General features: G+C 47.9%; 1 protein-coding gene across 3 annotated transcripts; it reads left to right on the forward strand.

The window, feature by feature from the left end:
- Positions 1–1,821: 1,821 nt before the first annotated feature.
- On the forward strand, positions 1,822–20,868 carry CERS5 (ceramide synthase 5). 3 transcript variants are annotated; one of them, XR_008447405.1, is made up of 11 exons: positions 1,822–2,113; positions 8,387–8,492; positions 9,176–9,306; positions 10,529–10,586; positions 11,245–11,295; positions 12,523–12,615; positions 14,089–14,217; positions 14,503–14,609; positions 16,444–16,600; positions 17,438–17,537; positions 19,551–19,690. XR_008447405.1 is itself a non-coding variant. In XM_054051475.1 (11 exons), exons 1-11 carry the CDS (start codon positions 1,932–1,934, stop codon positions 19,701–19,703), a joined length of 1,197 nt encoding a protein of 398 aa, XP_053907450.1. In that variant the 5' UTR covers positions 1,822–1,931; the 3' UTR covers positions 19,704–20,868. The 3 variants fall into 3 exon arrangements, 2 of the variants coding, with proteins under 2 accessions (XP_053907450.1, XP_053907449.1); XM_054051475.1 differs by having other exon boundaries at positions 17,508–17,537; positions 19,551–20,868; XM_054051474.1 differs by lacking the exons at positions 1,822–2,113; positions 17,438–17,537 and adding an exon at positions 10,134–10,161 and having other exon boundaries at positions 19,551–20,864.
- The last annotated feature ends 356 nt before the right edge of the window (positions 20,869–21,224 follow it).

Genomic DNA, 21,224 nt, shown 5'->3' on the forward strand with positions numbered 1-21,224 from the left:
ATTTTTTTCAAACCAATTTTCTAAGGTGTCATAGATGGGGCTCGGTGCAGTCAGGATGGGAGCCAGAACTGATAAGAGAAATAAAACTGCACCATAATGTTGCTCTTGAATGTTATTTTTCAGGCTTGATAGCATTGTCAAATAACCCTCCTCTGATTCCCAAGGCTTGCTGGGTGTGTTTGTGGAGGCGAAGTCTTTCTCTGGGTAATAATGAAGGCTTCTGCTTTTCAGTCAATCTGGAATTCCTTGTCTCACACTGGTGCTGCTGCGTCTCTTGAAAAACCTCAGAATCATAGAATAGTTTGGGTTGGAAGGGACCTTCAAGATCATCTAGTTGCCACGCTCCCGCCATGGGCAGGGACATCCCACTGGCTCAGGCTGCCCAAGGCCCATCCAACCTGGCCTTGAACACCTCCACGGATGGGGCAGCCACAGCTTCCCTGGGCAACCTGTTCCTATGTCTCACCACTCTCATGGGGAAGAAATTCTTCCTTATGTCCAGTCTAAATCTGCCCCTCTCCAGTTTATCCCCGTTCCCCCTCATCCTACCCCCACAAGCCTTTATGAAAGCTCCAGCTTTCCTGGAGCCCCTTCAGGTACCAGAAGGTCTCTATAAGATCTCCTCGGAGCCTTCTCTTCTCCAACAACCCCAACTCTCTCAGCCTGTCCTCGTACAGGAGGTGCTCCAACCCACTGATCATCTTTGTAGCCTCCTGTGGATCCATTCCAACAGCTCCATCTCCTTCTTATGTTGAAGATTCCAGAACTGGACACAGTATTCCAGATGAAGTCTCAAAAGAGAGGAACAGAGGGGCAGAATCACTTCCCTCAACCTGCTGGGCACACTGCTTTTGAGAATAATCCTGACAAGCCCCCCCAAAAGACAAACCAGCCTCAAGGCGGGTTCCTGCTGCGTGGGATCAAGATGTTATCTCAAGGGGAAGAAGCCCTAAAAGTGGGGATTCAGTGAAGCCTTGTAGCATATTTGCAGAGTAAAACACTGTAGTTCTCCATGCATAGACTTTCCATTCAGTCCTGGAATGGGTTGGGCTGGAAAGGACCTCAAAGCCCACCAAGTTCCAGGCCTTGCCATGGGCAGGGACACCTCCCAGTGGATCAGAAGGCTCAAAGTCCCATTCAGCCTGTGGGAAGAAGCCCTATAAGTGGGGATTCAGTGAAGCCTGGTCCTTCTATTTTCTTTCCCGGAATTCCCACCATGCCCTGAGGGAGGCACTGCTCTCTCTACACCCTAAATCCTCTCCCACTGGAGACAACGGCCTGCGGAGAGGGCGTGGTCAAGCGAGACCCCGCCCACCTACCACAGCACCGGTCAGGGCTAACAGTTGGGCGTGGGCAAGCTAAGCCAAGCCCACCAGTCGCAGCCCCCTCCGCGCTAGCGGTTGGGCGTGCTTAAGCGAAGCCACGCCCACGTACGTGTAAACAGCCCTGCTCCACGCTAACGGACCGTGGTGAGGGCGTGGCCATGCGAAACCCCACCCACCCTGCACTGCCTCGCGCCCTTACCGCACTATTGCTTCGCATCGGCGGGGTGGGGGCGGGACCATGAGAAGCCCACGTCCCCCTGTCACCGCCCCGCGCCTGTTCGGCGCGAAGGGATGGCGTCTGGGGGAGGAGGCGTGGTTAAGAGAAGCCCCACCCACCGCTACCCGCCCAGGCTCACGGGGGGGCGTGGGCCCACAACGCCCCGCCCACTTGAAGGGCGAAAGAGGTGTCTCGCCGGGGAGGGGGCGTGGCCAAACAATAACCGCCCATACACTGTGTAGTTACACGAGGCGTTGCCAGGTGAAGCCCCGCCCACCTGGCCACCGCACCGCGCATGCGCCCTCGCGCCGCCCGCCGGGAGCTGCGGTGGCCGCCTCCGCTGCGGCCGCCGGGGTGGGGGGCGGTGGTGGTGGCGGCGGCAGCGGAAGATGGCGGCGGCGGCGCTGCGGGCCTGGTTCTGGAATGAGCGGTTCTGGTTGCCGCACAACGTGACGTGGGCGGATTTAGCCGGGGAACCGGGCCCCGGGTTGCAGTACCCACGGGCGGGACACGTCCTGTCCGCCTTCCCGCTGGCGCTCGGCATCTTCGCCGTCAGGCTGCTCTTCGAGAGGTGAGCGCGGCGCGGGTCTCTTAGCAACGGGGACCGCGGAGCGCCGGGATGAGGCGGGGGACGGGACGGGGCGGACGGGAGGGCGGCTGGAATCATGAGTGTGCTCTATTGGTGGGGGGGAGCTCGGGAGGAGGGGAGAGATGCCGGCGGGGAGGAGGGCTCTGTCAGGAACTGGGGGGGCTCGAGGAGGGGAGGCTAGGCCAGGAATGGGGAGGTTTGGGGGGGGGTCTGCTAGGGGGAGGTTTGGCCCGGCTAGGGGATGCTCAGGAGGAGGGGGGCCTCGATTGGGAGGGGGAGGCATGGCAGGAGAGGGGGCTCAGCTCGGGGTAGGGAGAGGCACGGCCAGGATCCCCACTCACCCCTTGGGCAGTACTGATGCCCTTGTGGAGGGGCTGTGTTGGGATGTGGTGTCTCCCAAGGCTCTTTCAAGTCTATGGATGGCGAGGGGCTCCCCTCCCCTCTCCTCTCTCCCTGGATGGCGAGGGGCTCCCCTCTCCTCTCTCCCTGGATGGCGAGGGGCTCCCCTCTCCTCTCTCTGGATCCCAAGCAGCTCCTTTCTCCCTTCTGTGGATCCCGTAGGGATCTGTTCTCCCTCCTGTGGATACCCAGGGGCTCCTCCACCTCTTTATTCTGAGACAGTGCAGGGAAAAAGTCTGGGAATTGACTGTTGTTTCCCCCCTGCCCAGGAGAGCCACGGCTGGAGTAGTGGAAGGCAGCTGCTGCTCGGTTTTGGTTTGCTGGTGTGGCTGGGCTCTGCCTTTATTGCTCTTTCCTTGCGAGTGCCTGCATGAGGAAATGGGATTTGTTCACATGGGCTGGTGTATTATTAAACAATCGGTGGATCCCTTGTGTCCCGGGCCTGATGGAAGTGCGTGCCGATCACCCTGTCTGCCCATAAACAGGTGGAATACTGCGGCGCTCCTTCACCTGGGCATCCATCACCGGAGGATATGAACTCTTCCCACACGGAGAGGTTTATCCTCTTTGGGATGTGGGTGCTTTACGGCCACACACCAGGCAGGCTCTGTGGATGACAGAGATACTAATTAGCAAAGCGGCTTATTTAGGTAAAATGTTAGGTGAAGCAGACTAAAGCATTAGTATTCCTGCTTAAATAGTTTATTAAAGATTGATTTAATCTTCAGTTTTCTCATTAAAAGGATGGAAGTATTTCTAGGCATGTAAAGGGCTGTAGGACTAATGCGAGTAGGAGTCAAGTTGGTTTTGTTCTGTGGCTTTTTGAAAGAAGTACCACAAAACACTTCTGTAAGAAGTGAATTTTCTTGTGCTTTCCGGAATTAAGAAGAGGGAACTGGGATGATGTAAAAAGACAGGTGAAGTGTGGAGGAAAATGAAGCAAGTCAGCACAGTAGGAGAGAAATTTGAGACGCTCTTTTTTTTTTTCCCTTCCATCTTTTCTTTCTGCCCTCAAAAAAACCAAACAAACCAAAAGAAGGTTCAGAAAAGAAGAAATTCTTTTCAGAAAATTTAGTAAGAAATTCTTTACAATGAGTGTGAGTAGGCCCTGGCCCAAGTTGCCCAGAGCAGTGGTGGCTGCCCCATCCCTGAAGGGGTTCAAGGCCAGGTTGGATGGGGTTTGGAGCCCCTGATCCAGTGGGAGGTGTCCCTGCCCATGGCAGGGGGTGGAACTGGATGGGCTTTGAGGTCCCTTCCAACCCAGACCTTTCTATGACAGCTGTTGGCTCCAAGCAGTGCAGAGGACCCGGGAACACACATGGCGGTACCAGAATCTCATCTCAGCTTGCTGCTGCTGCGCTGGGCCAAATGGTCACAGTTGCCAGTAGAGAAGGGAAGGAAGTTGTGAGACTTCACAACAGCGGGGAGAGTGATGTTGTAGGAAGTTTTTTTCACACCCTTTTTAGTCCAGGTGTCTTTGAGGAAGGAGTGCCAAAGCTTCTCTTTTCCCTGGAGTATGAGATGTTAGGAGAGATACAGTGCATCCGACTGTGCTGTAACACAGCCCTGGAGCGGTTACTTGATTCTGATTGTGTCTACCTGGTTTGTGAGATTGCGGTGTTAATTGAGGGAGGAGTCAAGTGACAAATTAGTTCCCTCGCCTACACAGTAAAACCTAGCACCCAGGGCCTGGCTCCTGAGAGGGCTGTTCCTGTTTTTTTTCCGTGTCTGTCTCGGTGGTGGCATCCTGAAATGAAAGTAGATTGTGACAGTGACTGCCAGGGCAGGGCAGCTTCTTGTCTCTTTGTTTTAAAAGACCATATTTTTTAAGAAATGCTTTTCTCTTTCCTCCTGCTGCTTTGAACATGTCCTGAAAGTTCAGATTTATCTTAAAATCCCATTGTGCGCAGACCCTGATTCAGGCTTTGGGATGCCTTTGTCAAACATCTTCCTCCACACACATTTGGCAGTCGGACTTGATGACTCAGAACTTGAATTCTACCCTTGTGCAGCTCTTTTGTTTTAGCTTCGTTTCAATTCTTTCTTTTTCTGTCTTCTTTTGCTGTAGATCTTCAGCGTGAGGCCACGCTTTGGTGACACTGGCACTTGTATCGCTGGCACATATTTCTATTAGCAAATGTTCCTATAAACCAACCTTTGCATCACGATGTGGGTAGAATATTCCTTAGGCTGACTGTCTGTGGGACGTGTGTGACTGCAAAGATGAGGAGAAACTTCTGGAGGAAGGAGAAGTCCCGTCTCAGTGGTACAGGGTGGATTGTTTTACAGGCAACCTACAAAAGGACTTCTGCCCACAAGTTTGGTTTTCTTGGTTATACTTTTGTTATTTCTTCCTACATATCTTGTCCTGCTGCTGGCACAAATTAATTCCCAGGTATCTGTGAAAACCTGGAGCTTGTTATTCATAGAATGTGTTTATAATTACACTGGGATGCCCTTCAGTAACAGTTATGCTTGATGCTCTGCAGGTCTGGGGAAGAATCTGCAGCTTGTACTCAAGCTGGGGGGGGAAAAGAGTGGGTTTGGATGTTACTCCGTTAGATCTGCCTGGAAAAATAGGGACAGTTGTGGAATGAGGTGGTTTTATCTTAATATTGTGGCAAGGCAAGTGCTTGCTTTGAGTGCATACTTCATAACTCTGACTGTTTTGCAGATTGTTCTTCCTTTTCAGTGCTGTAATAGGGAGTCATCAGGCAGACCTGGATGCTCTATAGAGAAGGGTTCTATCTTGGGTTTGTGAAGTACAATATGTGTTATAAAAATGAGTCTGTGTACTCGAAAATTGGTGTTGGTCCCTCTGTCTTAGTAGTAATTGGCATAACAAAGGCAGCTTGGTAGGTATGAGTTAAACCCATGAGAGGATACCCATTCAGAAAGGTGTAATATAAGTATTTAAGTGCGGATAGTTCTGTGCGGGAAGGCGTGGCAGTCCATTGACCTTGGGAATAGTTGCTGCAGTTCAGATTTCTGTGGAATCATAAAATAATTTAGATTAAAAGGTACTTTTGGAGGTCACCTTGGCCAATCCTCTCCTCAAAGCAAGGCCTATGTCAAGTCAGGTTGCTGGTGGTCTTCTGTTGCTCAGTTATTTACTGTCCCTAGGAACGGAAATCCTGCTGTCTGGGCAGCTTTTTTTGAGTGCTGAACTGCTATTGCTACACAGAATTTTTTCTCTGTGGGATGCAGTGCAAAAGTTGTGCATCTGAAAACCTGTTCTGGGGCCAAAAAATGTGAAATGCCACAGAAGTTATCGGTGTGACTCTTCCTTAACAGAACCTAAAGGAAGTAGCGTGTCATCCTGATATTTTTCTGACTGACAACTGGATTGATCATTTGCTTCATATTCCACCTGCAAGGCAGCGACTGGGCAGCGAGTTTGGGTTGTGACTGTTTCACAGTCTCCTGACTGTGTGCCAGCCGTACCCAGCCCAAGTGAAACCATAGGGAGCCCTGCGGAAGGACAGTAGTTCCGTTGCACGAAGCCATTCCTTGCGGAGTTAGAGAAGCTGCGTTATGGCATTGGGTTAGACTTCCTTAAAAGTACTGTAATCCATTGCTGCCATCCTTTTTCCTTCCTGTTTCTGTGGCTGGGGCGGCCTCCCTCTCCTCCATCGTTCTTGATGTCTCTGCTTCTGCGCACATAGAAGTGTTTGCAGGTTTTTGTGGTTTGTTCTTTGGCCACCCGCGTGCTGGACTGAGTCCTGTGCTGTGTCTGTAGCCTGAGGCTTACTCTTGATTTTGATCTTTTCCCCTTGATCTCTGGAAATGTCTCTATTTTTTTTTCCCTCAGGCTGTGAGTGAAGGAAGGTCTTAGGAATAGTTTCATGCAGTTTTGAGTTTGGCTTGGGTTTTATTTTTTTCAGCCATTTATGAAGAGGTGCTGTTTCTTCTTTCCTTGATGCTTCAAGTTTTGGATTCTAGAATAATGCCAAAACTTTGTATGGATCACGGTGAACTTTCTTAATCATGCAGTCAAAGAATCAGAATTACCTTAGTTGGAAGGGACACTCAAGGATCATCTGGTCATTCCTTCTCTTCTTTACTTGTTCTTAAAATGAAGGAAGGCTCTCCTAAAAAATAAGGGCATGGATCTGTTGGAGCAAGTCCAGAGGAGGCCATGAGTATGATCTGAGACCAGGCTGAGAGATGGAGTTGTTCAGCCTGGAGAAGAGAAGGCTCCAGGGAGACCTTAGAGCAGCTTCCAGTACTGAAAGGGGTTCCAGGAAAGCTGGGGAGGGGCTCTTGATCAGGGAGGGAATGAGAGGGAACAGTTTTCAGCTGAAAGACGGGGTTTTTAGATTGGATATCAGGAAGAAATATTTTCCTGTGAGGGTTGGGAGGCCCCGGCCCAGGTTGCCCGGAGCAGTGGTGGCTGCCCCATCCCTGGAGGTGTTCCAGGCCAGGTTGGATGGGTCTTGGAGCCCCTGATCCAGTGGGAGGTGTCCCTGCAGAGGGTTGGAACTGGATGGACTTTGAGGCCCCTTCCAACCCAAACCATTCCATGATTCTATAATAAATTAATTGAATGTGCAAATTTTTAGGGTTTTCAGGTTTCCTCACTGATCCAAATTGAGTGTTTTCAGGGCAGGATTTTTTTGATAGAGCTGTGAGCACCATGTCCCAGACAATGAAATAAAAACATCTGGCATCCTGTAATTGCACATGGGTAGTTATTTGCTGTTGTTGTGGTACATCCTGTAGAGTATAGAGGTGTACGCTTTTATGGGGGGTAGCCAATAACTTTGTGACATCAGAAGATGGTTTCTGGCTGGTGGTTGTAGAGGAAGCAGGGAGCTCTTTGAGCCAGGCTGGAAGGAAATCACCCTTTCCTTTTGTATTTTAAAGCTCTGACAGTTGAAATGAACAGGATGGAGAAAGAAACCGTTCAGGACAGCGAACCTGGGGCCACTGTGTCTGAGTTGTTTAGTATTTTCTGAGAGCAGAAGGAGTTCCTTTAGGATTAGTCAGGAGCTGATCTGTGATTCCTCAAGGGGAAAACCCCACAACCTGCATCTACTCTTCAGCATAGTCCTAGCTGGTCATTACCTCGGTGCTAACAATGTGCTCCCGAGAGTCCATATGGTCATGGATTTTCATCTTCTTTTATACACACAGAGAAATGGTAACAAATGTAGTAGTTGGAAAAAAAAGCAGCATTTTCTACTTGATGGCACTGAGTCCACTAGGTGGAATATGTGTATGTAATTTGTTGTCTTCAGTTGTCTCTGAAACCATCTGTTTTGAAGCAAAATAGATTTAATGGTGCAAATCTTAGAATCATGAAATGGTTTGAGTTGGAAAGGACCTCAAAGCTCATCCAGTTCCAACCCCCTTGCCACAGAGACCACCTCCCGCTGGATCAGGTTGCTCCAAGCCCCATCCAGCCTGGCCTTGAACACCTCCAGGGATGGGGCAGCCACCTCTTCTCTGGGCAATCTGGGCCAGGGCCTACCCACCCTCACAGGAAAACATTTCTGCCTAAGATCTCCTGTCTTTCAGCTCAAAACCGTTCCCTTCATCTTCTCCCTGCACTCCCTGGTCAAGAGCCCCTCCCCAGCTTTCCTGGAGCCCCTTTCAGTGCTGGAAGCTGCTCAAAGGTCTCCCCGGAGCCTTCTTTTCTCCAGGATGGACAACCCCAACTCTCCCAGCCTGTTGTCATACGAGAGGTGCTCCAGCCCTTGGATCATCTCCATGGCCTTCTCTGGACTTGCTCCTGTCCAAAGCTTATTTGGACAGGTTTTGCAGTTGATTACAAGTCCTGATCTGTGTGATTTAGGCAGATGAGGTATATTTGTGTCTTGTTTTAACCTGGCTCTTTCTTTGCAACTCTTTCAGGTTTATTGCCAAGCCCTGTGCCATAAACCTTGGCATTCAGGACAGTGGACCTCACAGAGCCCAGCCCAACGCAATTCTAGAGAAAGTGTTTACATCCATCACTAAGGTGAGTCGGGCTTCCAGTCCTGCTAGAAACAGAGGCCAGTAAGAGTGCAGGACAAGGGCTTTTTGCTTCTGCTTCTCTGATTTGAGTGAAATACATTTAGAATGATAGAATAGTTTGGGTTGGAAGGGATCTCAAAGCCCATCCAGTTCCACCCCACTGCCATGGGCAGGGACACTTCCCACTGGATCAGGGGGCTCAAAGACCCATCCATCTGGCTTTGAACATCTCAAATATCAAATGTGTTAAACCTATTCTGTAAAGGTTCCTTAGCCTTGCAGGGAGTAGCAGCCCTGAAGTGTATTCAGCCTTGATATTCCCGAGTTCTGGACTGTTTGAGCTGATGTGCAAGTTTTAACAGGTAAGACAGGATGTTTTAAAAGCTCCTCCCCCCAAATGAAGAAACAGAACAATTGCATTCTTGTCCTAATGTGCTATCAAATGGGGAAATAGATAAGGAAATGTTGAACCAAAAGCATTCTGAATAATTAAGTCATTAGTGGCTTATGAAGGTGAAACTTGAATGAACATTTGTGGTGATGGGTTTCTGCTTGTCTCCATATGCAGTGCCATTCTGATGTGGGGGGTTTGTTGTCTTAATCATTTCTATCACAGTACAGAGGGGATCTCAGCCTGAAAGCAGTTTGAGAAGTAGGAGAAATGACACTTGTTTCGTTTTCCTTCAGTCTCCAGATGGAAAAAGATTAGAAGGCTTGTCAAAGCAGCTGGACTGGGATGTTCGAAAGATCCAGCGCTGGTTTCGACATCGGAGGAACCAGGACAAACCCACCACCCTCACTAAATTTTGTGAGAGCATGTATGTTTGTGCAGAGGCCAAGATGTGGCTTCATCTCAAAGCTCTGGCTGTATGGTCTCTTTTCCAACTGAAACTGGGGTCAGCGGCTGGTTTAAATGCGTGTTTTGGGGTTGGCTGGTAGAAGAGAAATTCTTATATAAGCAAATGAAAGATGTTAGAAGGGCCTTTTAGAATTCAGTATTCTAAAATCCTAGAATCATAGAATGGTTTGGGTTGGAAGGGACCTTAAAGATCATCCAGTTCTTACCCTTGCCATGGGCAGGGACACCTCCTACCGGACCAGGTCACTCAAAACTCCATCCAGCCTGGCCTTGAACACCTCCAGGGATGGTGCAGCCACCACTTCTCTGGGCGACTTGCGTCAGGGCCTCCCCACGTTTGATGTTTGTATTTTGTGCGTGAGAGCCCAGAACACAGGTACAGGAGTGATTCCTATCAGCAATGAGCGGCTTTAGGTCACAGACCAGGTTGTTAATGCAAACGCCACACTTCGGTGCGCACATTGATGCATATTCACGTGCACAACCTGAAAATGATACTGGAGACCAGTCTGCTGTCCGCACAGCTCTGGTGTGGGCCAGCATCTGTTTCCAGCCAGAAGGACCTCATGGCTTCCCCAGTGATGTATATCTTTTTATAGAGACGCTTCTTAGATTCCTTTTCTGTTCATTTGAGTTTATTCCTTTGCTCTGTGTTTCTCTCTGAAGGCTTGCAGTGACTTCTGTTAGTATAGTGCCATCTCAATATTTTTTTCCTGACTTGTTATTTCTTCTGTGCTCGTTTCTTTCCTTTCCAGTAACTTTCTTCATATTAATTCTTCCCTCCAGTATGGTTTTGTCTACTTAAAGTCACAAGGTAAGAGGGACAAATACGTATCTTTAGGATACCTTCTGGATAACAATGATTTCTCTTGTATATTAAAGCAAATGGAAGATGCATGTTTGCTCTGAACTTTATTTCAAACTTGGCTGTTGATGCAAACTCGTGTGTGGTGTGAAAACACTTAAATAGGTTTGTCCTGACATGAAATGTTTAGAAATCATAGAATAGTTAGGGTTGGCAGGGACCTTAAAGATCATCTAGTTCCAACCCACCCAAATAATGGGTGAAAGTTTTTCAGGTGTCAGAAGTTGGTTTTGTCAACTGTTCCAGTTTTGATTACAAATGTTAACTGGAAGCTATTTCTATTTTAGAAGTTCATTTTTTACTTCTTTTTTTCCAGGTGGAGATTTACATTTTATTTAAGTATATTTTTTTATGGAATCAGGTTTCTCTGGACGGTGAGTTGGTCTGTTAGCCCCACCCCTGGGTTGTTCTGTGTGGTGCGCAGCTGCATTATGGCTGTCCTGCTGGAATACAGGGGGTGCCAGCCTGTGTCACTTCTTTAGTGCTTCCATCCAGCTTAAAATAAAGGGGGTCTGGTGGTGCTGGTCATCTTTATGTTCCCTTATTTGAGATCCTGGGGTTTCTGTTTAAGGACCTGCTTTACTCTGTAGGAAAGCTTCTGTACAGATCTGTCCTTGTGGAAATATTAGAATCCTAGAATGGTTTGGGTGGGAAGGAACCTCAAAGCCCATCCAGTCTCACCCCTTGCCGTGGGCAGGGAGGAACTCCTCCCACTGGATCAAGGGCTCCAAGCCCCATCCAGCCTGGCTTTGAACACCTCCAGGTATGGAGCAGCCACCACTGCTCTGGGCAACTTGGGCCAGGGCCTCCTCACACTCATTGTAAAGAATTTCTTCTCAATCGTCTCAATCTCCCCTCTTTCAGCTGAAAACCTCTCCCTGCCCTCCCTGATCAAGAGCCTGTCTCCAGCTTTCCTGGAGCCCTTTTCAGCACTGGAAGCTGTTCTAAGGTCTCCCTGGAGCCATCTCTTCTCCAGGCTGAACAACCCCAAGAACAACTCAGGAGAAGAATAACTGATCTTTTTCCCTTTAGGCACCCTGGTTTTGGGACACACGACAGTGCTGGTACAACTACCCTTTCGAGGTAGGAGAGAAACAATTTCTAGATTCCAGCTTTTTGCAAAATATCAGGTTTTATTTTTTTGTTAATAGTAGCAGATTGAAATGTAATAGAGTTCAGTGCTTCTCATTATTCCGTGCGGTAGATGCTGCCCAGGCTGCAACCTGGTAAGCTGCCTGGTGAGTGAGCGGGCATCCTGTTTGGAAGGCACAAAGATGGCATTTACTCCTTACTATCCTGGTTAGGTTTGTCAGCAGCAGCATTTCCTCAGAAAGAACCGACTCAGTTCATATTTGTTTTATCATAGAATCATAGGATGGTTTGGGTTGGAAGGAACCTCAAAGCCCATCCAGTTCCACCCCTGCCATGGACACCTGCCACTGCATCAGGGGCTCCAAGCCCCATCCAACCTGGCCTTGAGCACCTCCAGGGATGGGGCAGCCACCACTGCTCCGGGCAACCTGGGCCAAGGCCTCCCCACCCTCACTGTTAAGAATTTCTCCTTAATGTCTAACCTAAATCTTCCTCCTTCCCATTTAAAGCCATTCCACCTTGTCCTCTCCCTGCACTCCCTGATCAAGAGCCCCTCCCTAGTTTTCCTGAAGCCCCTTTCAGTACTGGAAGCTGCTCTAGGGTCTCCCCAGAGCATTCTCTTCTCCAGGCTGAAGAACCTCAACTCTCTCAGCCTAGCCTCATAGCAGATGGGCTTCAGCCCTCAGATCATCTTCCTGGCCCTTCCCAGACCCGTTCCAACAGTTCCATCTCCTTCGTATGTTGGAGATTCCAGACCTGGGCACAGGCCTCCAGGTGGAGTCTCATGGGTTTGGTTGCTGCTGAGGTTATTGAAAGTGGAAAAAAAAAGAAAAAAGAAAAGTATAAAATTATCCTGATAACTTCTTTACCTTATTGTTTTCATTACGCAGCAAGTATTGAGGCCAACTAGCCTGTTGGAGTGCCTGGTTTTCCTAATTCAAGATGCTGCAGTATGAGCTGTAAACCTTGACAAAGGGAGTCTTACTACTTTTGAATAAAGCTCAAACACACAAATATATTTGTGTGACTAAGCCTAGAGTACAGTTTCTGTGGCTTAAGCATGTTTTGACTAAACCTTGATTCTGGATCTTTTTATTTGTGCCTTGGTGTTCTGGAGGAACAGAGTGGGATGGGAAGGAAGGAAAGAAGGGAAAAGTTGATTTTAATGTAAAATTTTGAAGTACTTTGTCTTCTAACTGTGTTATCTTTGTTTTCCAGCCTCTAACATCTAGGCTTTATTACTACTATATCTTGGAGCTGGCCTTCTATTGGTCTCTCATGTTTTCTCAGTTTACAGACATTAAACGGAAGGTGAGATTAACCATAATTGCATGAGCCACTTTGCTATATAGATAGGACTAACAGAAAATGGGAGTGCATCTGACCAGTAAAGCTAAAGCACAGCAATAACTGTGTTTATTTCCATATTCCCATCTTGGTGTAGCCCACTTCTGTTTGTAATCACTCCCTTTCTTGGGGAAAAGGGAGGAGCAAGCTTGATGTGCAACTTGGGAGATCCTTGAGAGCCCCTTTCACCTTCCAGGGCGCAGAGGGGGAGGAACACAATCGCTCAGTGCCTCCCAATTAAAAGTTACCAAATCATTGCATAAAAATAGATTTCGTGATGAGGCTTGCAAGAAAGCATGAAAATGAGATGCTCAAAGAATTGTAGAATTACAGAATCGTTAAGGTTGGAAAGACCTCTAAGCTCGTCCAGTCCAACTGTCAGCCTAACCCCACCGTGCCTACTTAAACCATGTCCTGAAGCGCCACATCTACATTTCTTGAACCCCTCCAGGAGTGGAGACTCCACCACCGCCCTGGGCAGCCTCTGCCAGGGCTTCACCGCTCTGTAAATTCAGTAAAGAGATTTTTCCTAATATCCACTCTAAACTTCCCCTGGCACAACTTGAGGCCATAAAGCAGCTCCTTGCTGAGCCAGGTGAGAAAATGGCAAACACTAAAGCAATAATGAATGTTTTTTTGTAAGTAATTTTTCACCTGTGTGTGTAGCAGAATGACGACTGCTCGCAATTGCCTGAGTCTAATTCCGTTGTGCTGCGTTCTAGGATTTGGTTTATTGTTGCTGTTGGAAAACAGTTTGCAGTAAATCATGGTTTATTGCTCCTGTTCTGCAAACTGCAAAGTAGCAAATTATCCCAATCCTTGCATTGACTGTTCAAATGAAAAGTTTGCCTGGGTTTTTTTTCTGTACTGAAATATTAGCTGGTGAGGATATCTCAGGATATCTCAGAGTGGTTAACAGCATCTGTACTAGTGTACTAGCTTTTCTGGAGCCCCTTTCATTACTGGAAGCTGCTCTAAGGTCTCCCTGGAGCCTTCTCTTCTCCAGGCGGAACAAGCCCAACTCTCTCAGCCTGTCCTCATTGCAGAGGTGCTCCAGCCCTTAGATCATCTCCGTGGCCTTCTCTGGACTTGCTCCAACAGATCAGTGTCCTTCCTATGCTGAGGACTCCAGAACTTCTCAATCCAGTCACTCTCTTCAGTAGGGTCTGCAGGCAAACTTGTCTTTGCCTTGTATATGTGCGCCAAAGTCTGTGCTGTGCCTGTGTGCAGTTCTGACTTCATGGGGGCACAAATGCTGGGAAACGCCTTTCTGCAGCCTTGGTTGATGTTGTGATGAGCTGTGCTTTATACGAAGTGGAGTCGAGTCTGAACTGAAGTAATCCTATTACCCTAGTCAGTTTTGTGGCTCTGTTCCAAACCTTTCTATTTTATTGACAGCCAAAGAGTCTGTATTCATTTTTTTGTTCCTGTTCCCAGGACTTCCTGATCATGTTTGTCCATCATTTGGCTACAATTGGACTCATTACATTCTCTTACATGAATAACATGGTGCGGGTTGGAACTCTGGTGCTGTGCCTCCACGATGCATCAGATTTCCTTTTAGAGGTGAGTTTCCTTTAAAATCTTTGCGTATCTAGTGCTAGCATGATCTCAGGGGAGCAAGCTGACTTTCCCCTTCTTGATAAACTGCATTTAATGTGCTATAAAACTCTTGCTGCTGATCCTGCCTTGTCAGCTTTTCCTCAGAACTGCTTTAGCGCAGAGAATAATCCCCAAATGTCCCAAACTCCTTACAAATGTGATGGTTTGAGGGTTTTTGAAGCTCTACAGCCTGGTAATTACATGAGCGCACAAAGGGAATAATACTCTTATGTTTCTTGTCTCTTCCAGGCTGCAAAGCTAGCCAATTATGCCAAGTACCAACGTCTATGTGATGCTTTCTTCATGCTCTTTGGTGTCGTATTCATTGTCACACGGTTGGGCATTTACCCTTTCTGGTAAGCACCTTGAGCTGCAAGGTCCTCTTTGTTCTTTCAGTCCTTTAAGCAGAGCCTTTGTATTTCCTTCTTGCAAGCATTCCAGCCTGCCTCTCGAGGCAGCCTGAAGCTAAAGACAACCCAAGCGCTGTTTAGAGCAGTATGTTCACAGGGCATGTGAAGAAACGTCTCCACAGTCAGCTGAGGGAGTGTGAAAAGTGCTCAGAATCCTAATGCACAGCTGGCCCCTCTCCTCTCACCGCAAAGTGATGACTCTGCTGCTTAGCTGGAGCTAGTGCAGCCGCTTTCTGCTCTGAAAGACTTGAAGGGTTTTTCGCTGCTTCTAAGAAGTGTTGGAAATAGTTACAAATGAGGCATCTCTCTTGAGGTTAATTTGATCTTTGAGTATGTGGTTTAGTCATCATTACAGTTTCTGATGGCATATAACAGTCCTGTCCTGTCCTGTCCTTGTGTCGTGACTGTTCAGAGCCTGAAATAGGTCTTAGGTTTCTTGGGAGGTAAAACTCTGCCTAAATGGCTTATAGCTAATCATCCTTTAATGAGATTCCTGCTCCCCTCAGTCAGGCTTGAGGAGGCTCTTCTATTGATGGGCTGTTATCCACTTCTTGCGAGTGTGGTGAGAACTTGGTTACACCTGATTATTACTCAGTTTCTTCAATTTTACTGCCTATATTTATTTCCTAGGCAGTGGGCAGCCTGCGTTCCCATTCTTTTTTGGGTGCCTTGACAGGAGGTCGAAACAATACATAATGCTTTGGTATCGTGGTTGCAATTAAAGCTGTGCTTTGTTTTCCAGTAAATGCATCAAAGGGGTCTGGATAAGGAAGAGCTTTCATTCTTGTGTCTTCATAGGCTCCATCCAGTGAGAGATGAGATGGTTGTCATTGGTTTTATTGCTGTTGTCTCTCATGAGGTGATGCTCTTGCATCATGCTATCGCTTGGCAGTCTGTAAATCTTTAATGTTTGTTCCACTGGCTGTAATGTAATTCCTCAGCTTTGTTGAGAAAAGTGGCAAGCTGGCAGCAGTGCTGCAGACCCTGTGCTGTTCCACTTTGTATATTCCCTTCCCTAATTAGTAGTATAAAGCATCAACAGACCTCTGGAACTGCGTTTAATTCATCCATCAACCAGCTGTTAGCGAGCTGTTTCTGTAGCTGTATTTTAGGGGAATTGGGTGGTTCAGCCTTGTTTTTCTTTTCCTGTGAAGTATTAAAAGCTGTGTGAAATTACTGACGTCTTTAATGCTCTCCCCATACCTCTTTACTTCATAAAATCTAGAGTGTTTATTAAATTACTTAAGTACTGGCAATAACTCCCAGTGACAAGAACAGCAAAACAGTAAAGAAAGCAAGCACAAAGCTTTGTCCATAAAGCAGTTTCTGGTCCTCCAGCTTGGCAGGAGGAATGTCTAAAAAGGGAGGGCTGGAAACGGAATGCCTTCCTGCTCCCTAAATATGAGCGAAGGCTGCCTGGGCCCAAGCCTGTTAACAGTTGTTTTGATGACCAGTGCAGCTCGACTTCACTTCCTGTAAAGTTATTATGAATGCTTATGCTTTTGAGAAGGTAATTGGCAGCAGATCCATATGTGTGACCAAACTGCAGAACATTCACATCTCCTCCTGTTTGTTGCTGAGTTCAAATGCTTCTTATTAGCTGTAGTTTCTCCTGACACTGTCAAGAGAGCAGCCCCATTGCTGCTTCGACAGGAGCAAAGCAACAGATGCTTAAATGGGGTACAAACGGTTGTGCATCTGGCCAGTCATCTTGATTTTCGAGCTGGAAGCCGTGTTAGGAAGACAGCCGATCTGTGACAAGTTTCTGCATCTCTTTTAGGATTCTGAATACAACACTGTTTGAGAGCTGGGAGCTGATCGGTCCTTACCCTTCGTGGTGGCTGTTCAATGGCTTGTTGGTAACCCTGCAGATCTTGCATATTATCTGGTCGTATCTCATTGTTCGCACCGCCTACAAGGCCCTCGTGCGGGGAAAGGTAAGGTTGCTGGTGACTGTTCTGGGTTCTCTTTCCTACAAGCCCTATGAAGCCGTCAGGAGAAGCTGGGCCCTGCAGGGAGGGCTGGTGCTGCTTCTCTTGGGGCTTGTGCCAGGAATGCTTTATAGTGTTTTTTTTTTTCACCTTGGTTGCTCTGCAGTTGTGAGTTGTCAGGTGTATAGAAAGGCACGGATGCTTTTCTCTCGGTTCTGGTCATGCAGTGAAATAACACTATTTTCCACGTACGTTCAGATGATGTAGTAATAGTGATGATGACAGGCTTACATACATCATTTGGAGTTTAAGGTGGTTCCAGGCTCTTTTTTAAACAATCATAATGAACATGGATTTGTTGGAGCGAGTCTAGAGGAGGCAACAGATGATCCAAGGGCTGGAGCACCTCCCATACAAGGCCAGGCTGAGAGAGTTGGGATTGTTCAGCCTGGAGAAGAGAAGGCTGTGTGGAGACCTTAGAGCAGCTTCCAGTACTGAAAGGGGCTCCAGGAAAGCTGGGGAGGGGCTCTTGATTAGGGAGTGCAGGGAGAGGATGAAGGGGAACAGTTTTGAACTGAAAGAGGGGAGATTGAGATGAGATCTCAATAGCTCAACTTTATTTTGTGTTTGACTTCTTAGCTGCCCCTACACATAGAATGTAACCTGGAAAAATATTTATTCTGTCGTTGTCTGTGGCAGTGGCCGTCAGGGGGAGAGGACACACATAGCTTTTCATCTGTTCCCCACAGCTGCTACTGCAAATGTCGTATTTTCTTTCTGCGCAGCTGTTTCTGTATCCTGAGCTGTACATCTTTCTCCTTTGCTTGGTTCTCTTCTGCCCAGGTGACCTAGCCAGAGAGAAGACTCTAGGCTCTGTCTTCCTCATTCTTTTCTCACTTCTTTTCTCTGCCAGATCGGAGCTGGATGGTTTCACCCGTTGCATGTAAGTGTGACCTGTGCTTCTGTTTGCTCGCTCAAACACATCTGTTTCAAGGCTGAGACAAAAGCAGAGCTGCATTCTCAGGGCTTTGGATGGCTGCTGCCTTCTCTTAAAGTTTTCCTCTGCCAGTGCTGGTCCTGACATGCTGAAATGGAGTTTTTTTCCAAAGGTCAAAGCAGTGCCCTGGGGTTTGTTCTTGTCTGCTGTCAGCCGGCTGCACGGCCTTCACCTTTCTGCTTTTATACGCCTACAGATGCTGATATCTGTCCCTAGTGGTCATTAATGCTCTGTTGAATGGAAAAAAGAGAGGAGAAGTGCAGGGCTTTTAGGAAAAAGGAGAGAAATCACTTGTCCCTTGAATAATGGGCAAATTTTTGAGAGATTTCCGCTTCCTTCTAGCGACTTTTTGACCCTCCAACATAGCAGGAGAGTGGGGTCAGATATCCGAGGGTTTGGCAACAGACAGAAGCTGACACATCCATCAGGGCTGTCGATTCCAATCCTGGAGATCATTAACTTTACCTGGCATTCTGCCAGATCTTCCCTTCAGTTCAAAAACTTCCTCTCTGCTGCTATTTGAAAGCTGGGACCCTGATTCAGAGCAAACGCAACAGGATGGATTCCTGAAACCCTTGGGAAGTCACTAGCCGCAAAGTGCTTGCTCACAGAGCAGATGAAGGCTGTTAATTGCAGAGGTGTGAGTGCCTGCCTTGGGGTATGGAATTCACGCAGCCGCTGCTCGGCACTGGTGAGTTCATGGCTTTGGCACCGCACCACCAGCCAAGGTGTCTGTTTGCAGTTAGCGCTGGGCTTAGGATCCCTTCCTTCCCCTCCTGGGGTGGTCGTCTCTGCAGTTCTGGTGCAGTGCCATTCCACAGCACTCGGAGCGGCCGGCAGCAACGGTGCCTGCATCTGCTTCCCAAGGCTCAAAATCCCACATACAAATTGAATCCAGCTGGATTTTTAGTCGGTCCTTTAACTAAAGAGAAGGCTCCAGGGAGACCTTAGAGCAGTCATCCTGTGCTGAAAGGAGCCCCAGGAAAGGTGGGGAGGGCCTTTTGATGAGGGAGTGCAGGGAGAGGATGAGGGGGAAGGGGTTTAAATTGAAAGAGGGGAGATTGAGATGAGATCTTAGGGAGAAATGTTTTCCTGGGAGGATGTTGATACCCTGGCCCAGGTTGCCCAGAGCAGTGGTGGCTGCCCCATCCCTGGAGGTATTCAAGCCAGGTTTGAGCAACCTGATCCAGTGGGAGGTGTCCCTGCCCATGGCAGTGGTTTGGAACTGGATGGGCTTTGAGGTCCCTTCCAACCCAAACCATTCCAGGATTCTAATGGCACAGCTCTGTAAAGCAGATCCAGGTCTTTGGGCTGAGATGCTCCTTCCGATCCAGAGTGGGTGTTTGCTGGATTGGATGACTGTCTTTGTTTTACTACCCACTGTCCAAACAGGCTTCTGCTCGTGAATGAGTTATCATATATGAACCACAGGCTGTGAAAATAGGAGGCGCTTTGTGCAAACAGTAATTTGATAAATGTAGCTGGTTAATTTTTAAAATACCAAAGCCACTCCCTGCAGGACAAAATGTTCTCTCTTAAACCAATACATACATGAGTTTTGACCATCGTACCTGCTGATGATCATGGCATAAGAAGTTTTTTGATTCCAAACAAATCTGTTATTTGAAAAAGCAGCCTTTAACCAATCCAGAATGCAGCTCTGGGAAGACAGGAACGACCAAAGATCTATGGTATCCTCTGATCTGGTGAAAGCAAAACAGCATGAAGTATTTTGAACGTGTAACTTGTATTTCCAATTGTTTCAATGTCTGTGCCTTGCATTCTGTACATGATGACAGGTTCTTCCTCGCGATTTTGACGTGATCCAGTGTAGGAGATTGCTGTAACTGAGTCGAGCTGGTTAATCCCATGGACACAGCCTTCTAATGACTGCTTTCTGGGACTTTTTCAACTTTCCTTCTCCCTTTTCCAGTACTGAATCTCATTTGAAATGTTTAGGTATCAAAAGATGACCGCAGTGATGTGGAGAGCAGCTCTGAAGAGGAGGATGTGACTTCCAACAGCACAAAAGGAGTTTTCAGCACTTCGAGCAACGGCTCCAACCGCATCAATGGCCACGTGGCCAGCGACCAGTGGACAGAAGAGGAGTAAGGCTGTGGGTTGGCCTTGAGCGAACACGAACTTATCTTTAAATATCTAGATATGTTGAGCTCCACATTCCCAAGTGATCTTTAATCAAGAGACCCCTTCCCCAGAAACCTCCAGCAAATCTGAAATGAGCACAATCCAGACCAGTCGGAGGCTTTGCACAACAGAAGGGATAAAGCCAATGACTCTGCCTAAAACAGAGCTGCAGATTTCACTTTAAGCCATTTTGTACGTAAATCTTTGCCCCGTCGATATTTGCAGAGGTATCTTTGTGACAAACTGTTTTTTTACTAGGATCAACTCAAGGCAGAAAACATTTGGAGTAGGCTGGCTGCCAACACCAGAAGGGTTACCGTGCCGTTTCTGTGATGGTTTGCTCCCATGCAGGTTCAACACATCTCCTTGATGCACTCCAGAAGCCACTTAAGAGCATGGAAAATGCAGGGTCGTGTGGCTCTGTGTCCAGCCTACCCCTGCTGCAACAGAGACTCTGTCCTTCTGCGAGTGCTCTGGGCTGCGGCCAAGCTTTGGATCGGACTGTGCTACAACAGAAACGTCGTTCTAGCTTGCTGCCATGGCGCTATGCGTGAAGGTTATAGCTTGAATCTCTGCTGTCACGAGGGACCAGCCCAGCATTTGCTGCCTACTTTGGTGCTGCAAGCCCCTCTGAAGTCTCTACTGCAGCCTTCTGAAACGGGGAGGGAGGTGGTTTATTGCCCCTGAGACAATTCTCACAATTCAGGCCTCTTAAATTGCTCTTTTTTTCTGTTGCAAGTTGTGGTTTTGAAGACTCTTCTGGACCTCCTGGATGCAGATGGCTGAGCTGGGACCGGAGCACAGATCAGTGCTGTGGGACTGAGTTTAACTTTCCCCAAAAGAAAATGTTTCAGTCCTGCCTGTCTGTACTTCAAGACAACTCAGCGTTGCTGCTCTGACTTTGCAGCTGGGTGAAGGCATCACCAGGCTGGAAAGGCAGCCATGCCGTAAGCTTTGCTTCTTTGTTTTACTTAATGGTACCCGGGGGTGATGGAGACATGTGTCAGTGATGACCAGCATTGTGGAAACTTCTTGAGTTGTTACCATTTTATACCATTGTTTACTCTTATCTCTGATTAAAAGATGCTTCAGTAACTTGGCTGATGCGCTTGAGAAAATAAAACCAATGACTGGGTGTGTTTCTCCTGGAGAAACCGACTGCTCCTTGCTCGAATGGGTGCACTCTTTGTGGGGTAAAAAACTGGCTCGAGGCCGGGCCAAAGAGTTGTGGGGAATGGAGTTAAATCCTGTTGGTGCCAGGGCATAAGCGGTATCCCCAGGGCTCATTGTTGGGGCCAGTTCTGTTTAATATCTTTGTGATCTGGATGAGGGGATTGACTGCTCCCTCAGATAATTTGCAGATGACACCAAGCTGGGTGGGAGTGTTGATCTGCTGGAGGGCATGGAGGCTCTGCAGAGGGATCGGGACAGGCTGGATCCATCGGCCAAGGCCGATGGGATGAGGTTCAACAAGGCCAAGTGCCAAGT

Source organism: Cuculus canorus, chromosome 29 (assembly GCF_017976375.1).
Source record: "Cuculus canorus isolate bCucCan1 chromosome 29, bCucCan1.pri, whole genome shotgun sequence".
NCBI lineage: Eukaryota > Metazoa > Chordata > Aves > Cuculiformes > Cuculidae > Cuculus > Cuculus canorus.

Excerpts from the sequence above, each read along its gene's own strand:
- CERS5 (XM_054051475.1), top strand. The coding sequence starts at position 1,932 with ATGGCGGCGGCGGCGCTGCGGGCCTGGTTCTGGAATGAGCGGTTCTGG. Across the intron at positions 9,307-10,528 it reads ACTAAATTTTGTGAGAGCAT|GTGGAGATTTACATTTTATT; the intron begins GTATGTTTGTGC and ends CTTTTTTTCCAG. Across the intron at positions 12,616-14,088 it reads TTACAGACATTAAACGGAAG|GACTTCCTGATCATGTTTGT; the intron begins GTGAGATTAACC and ends TCCTGTTCCCAG.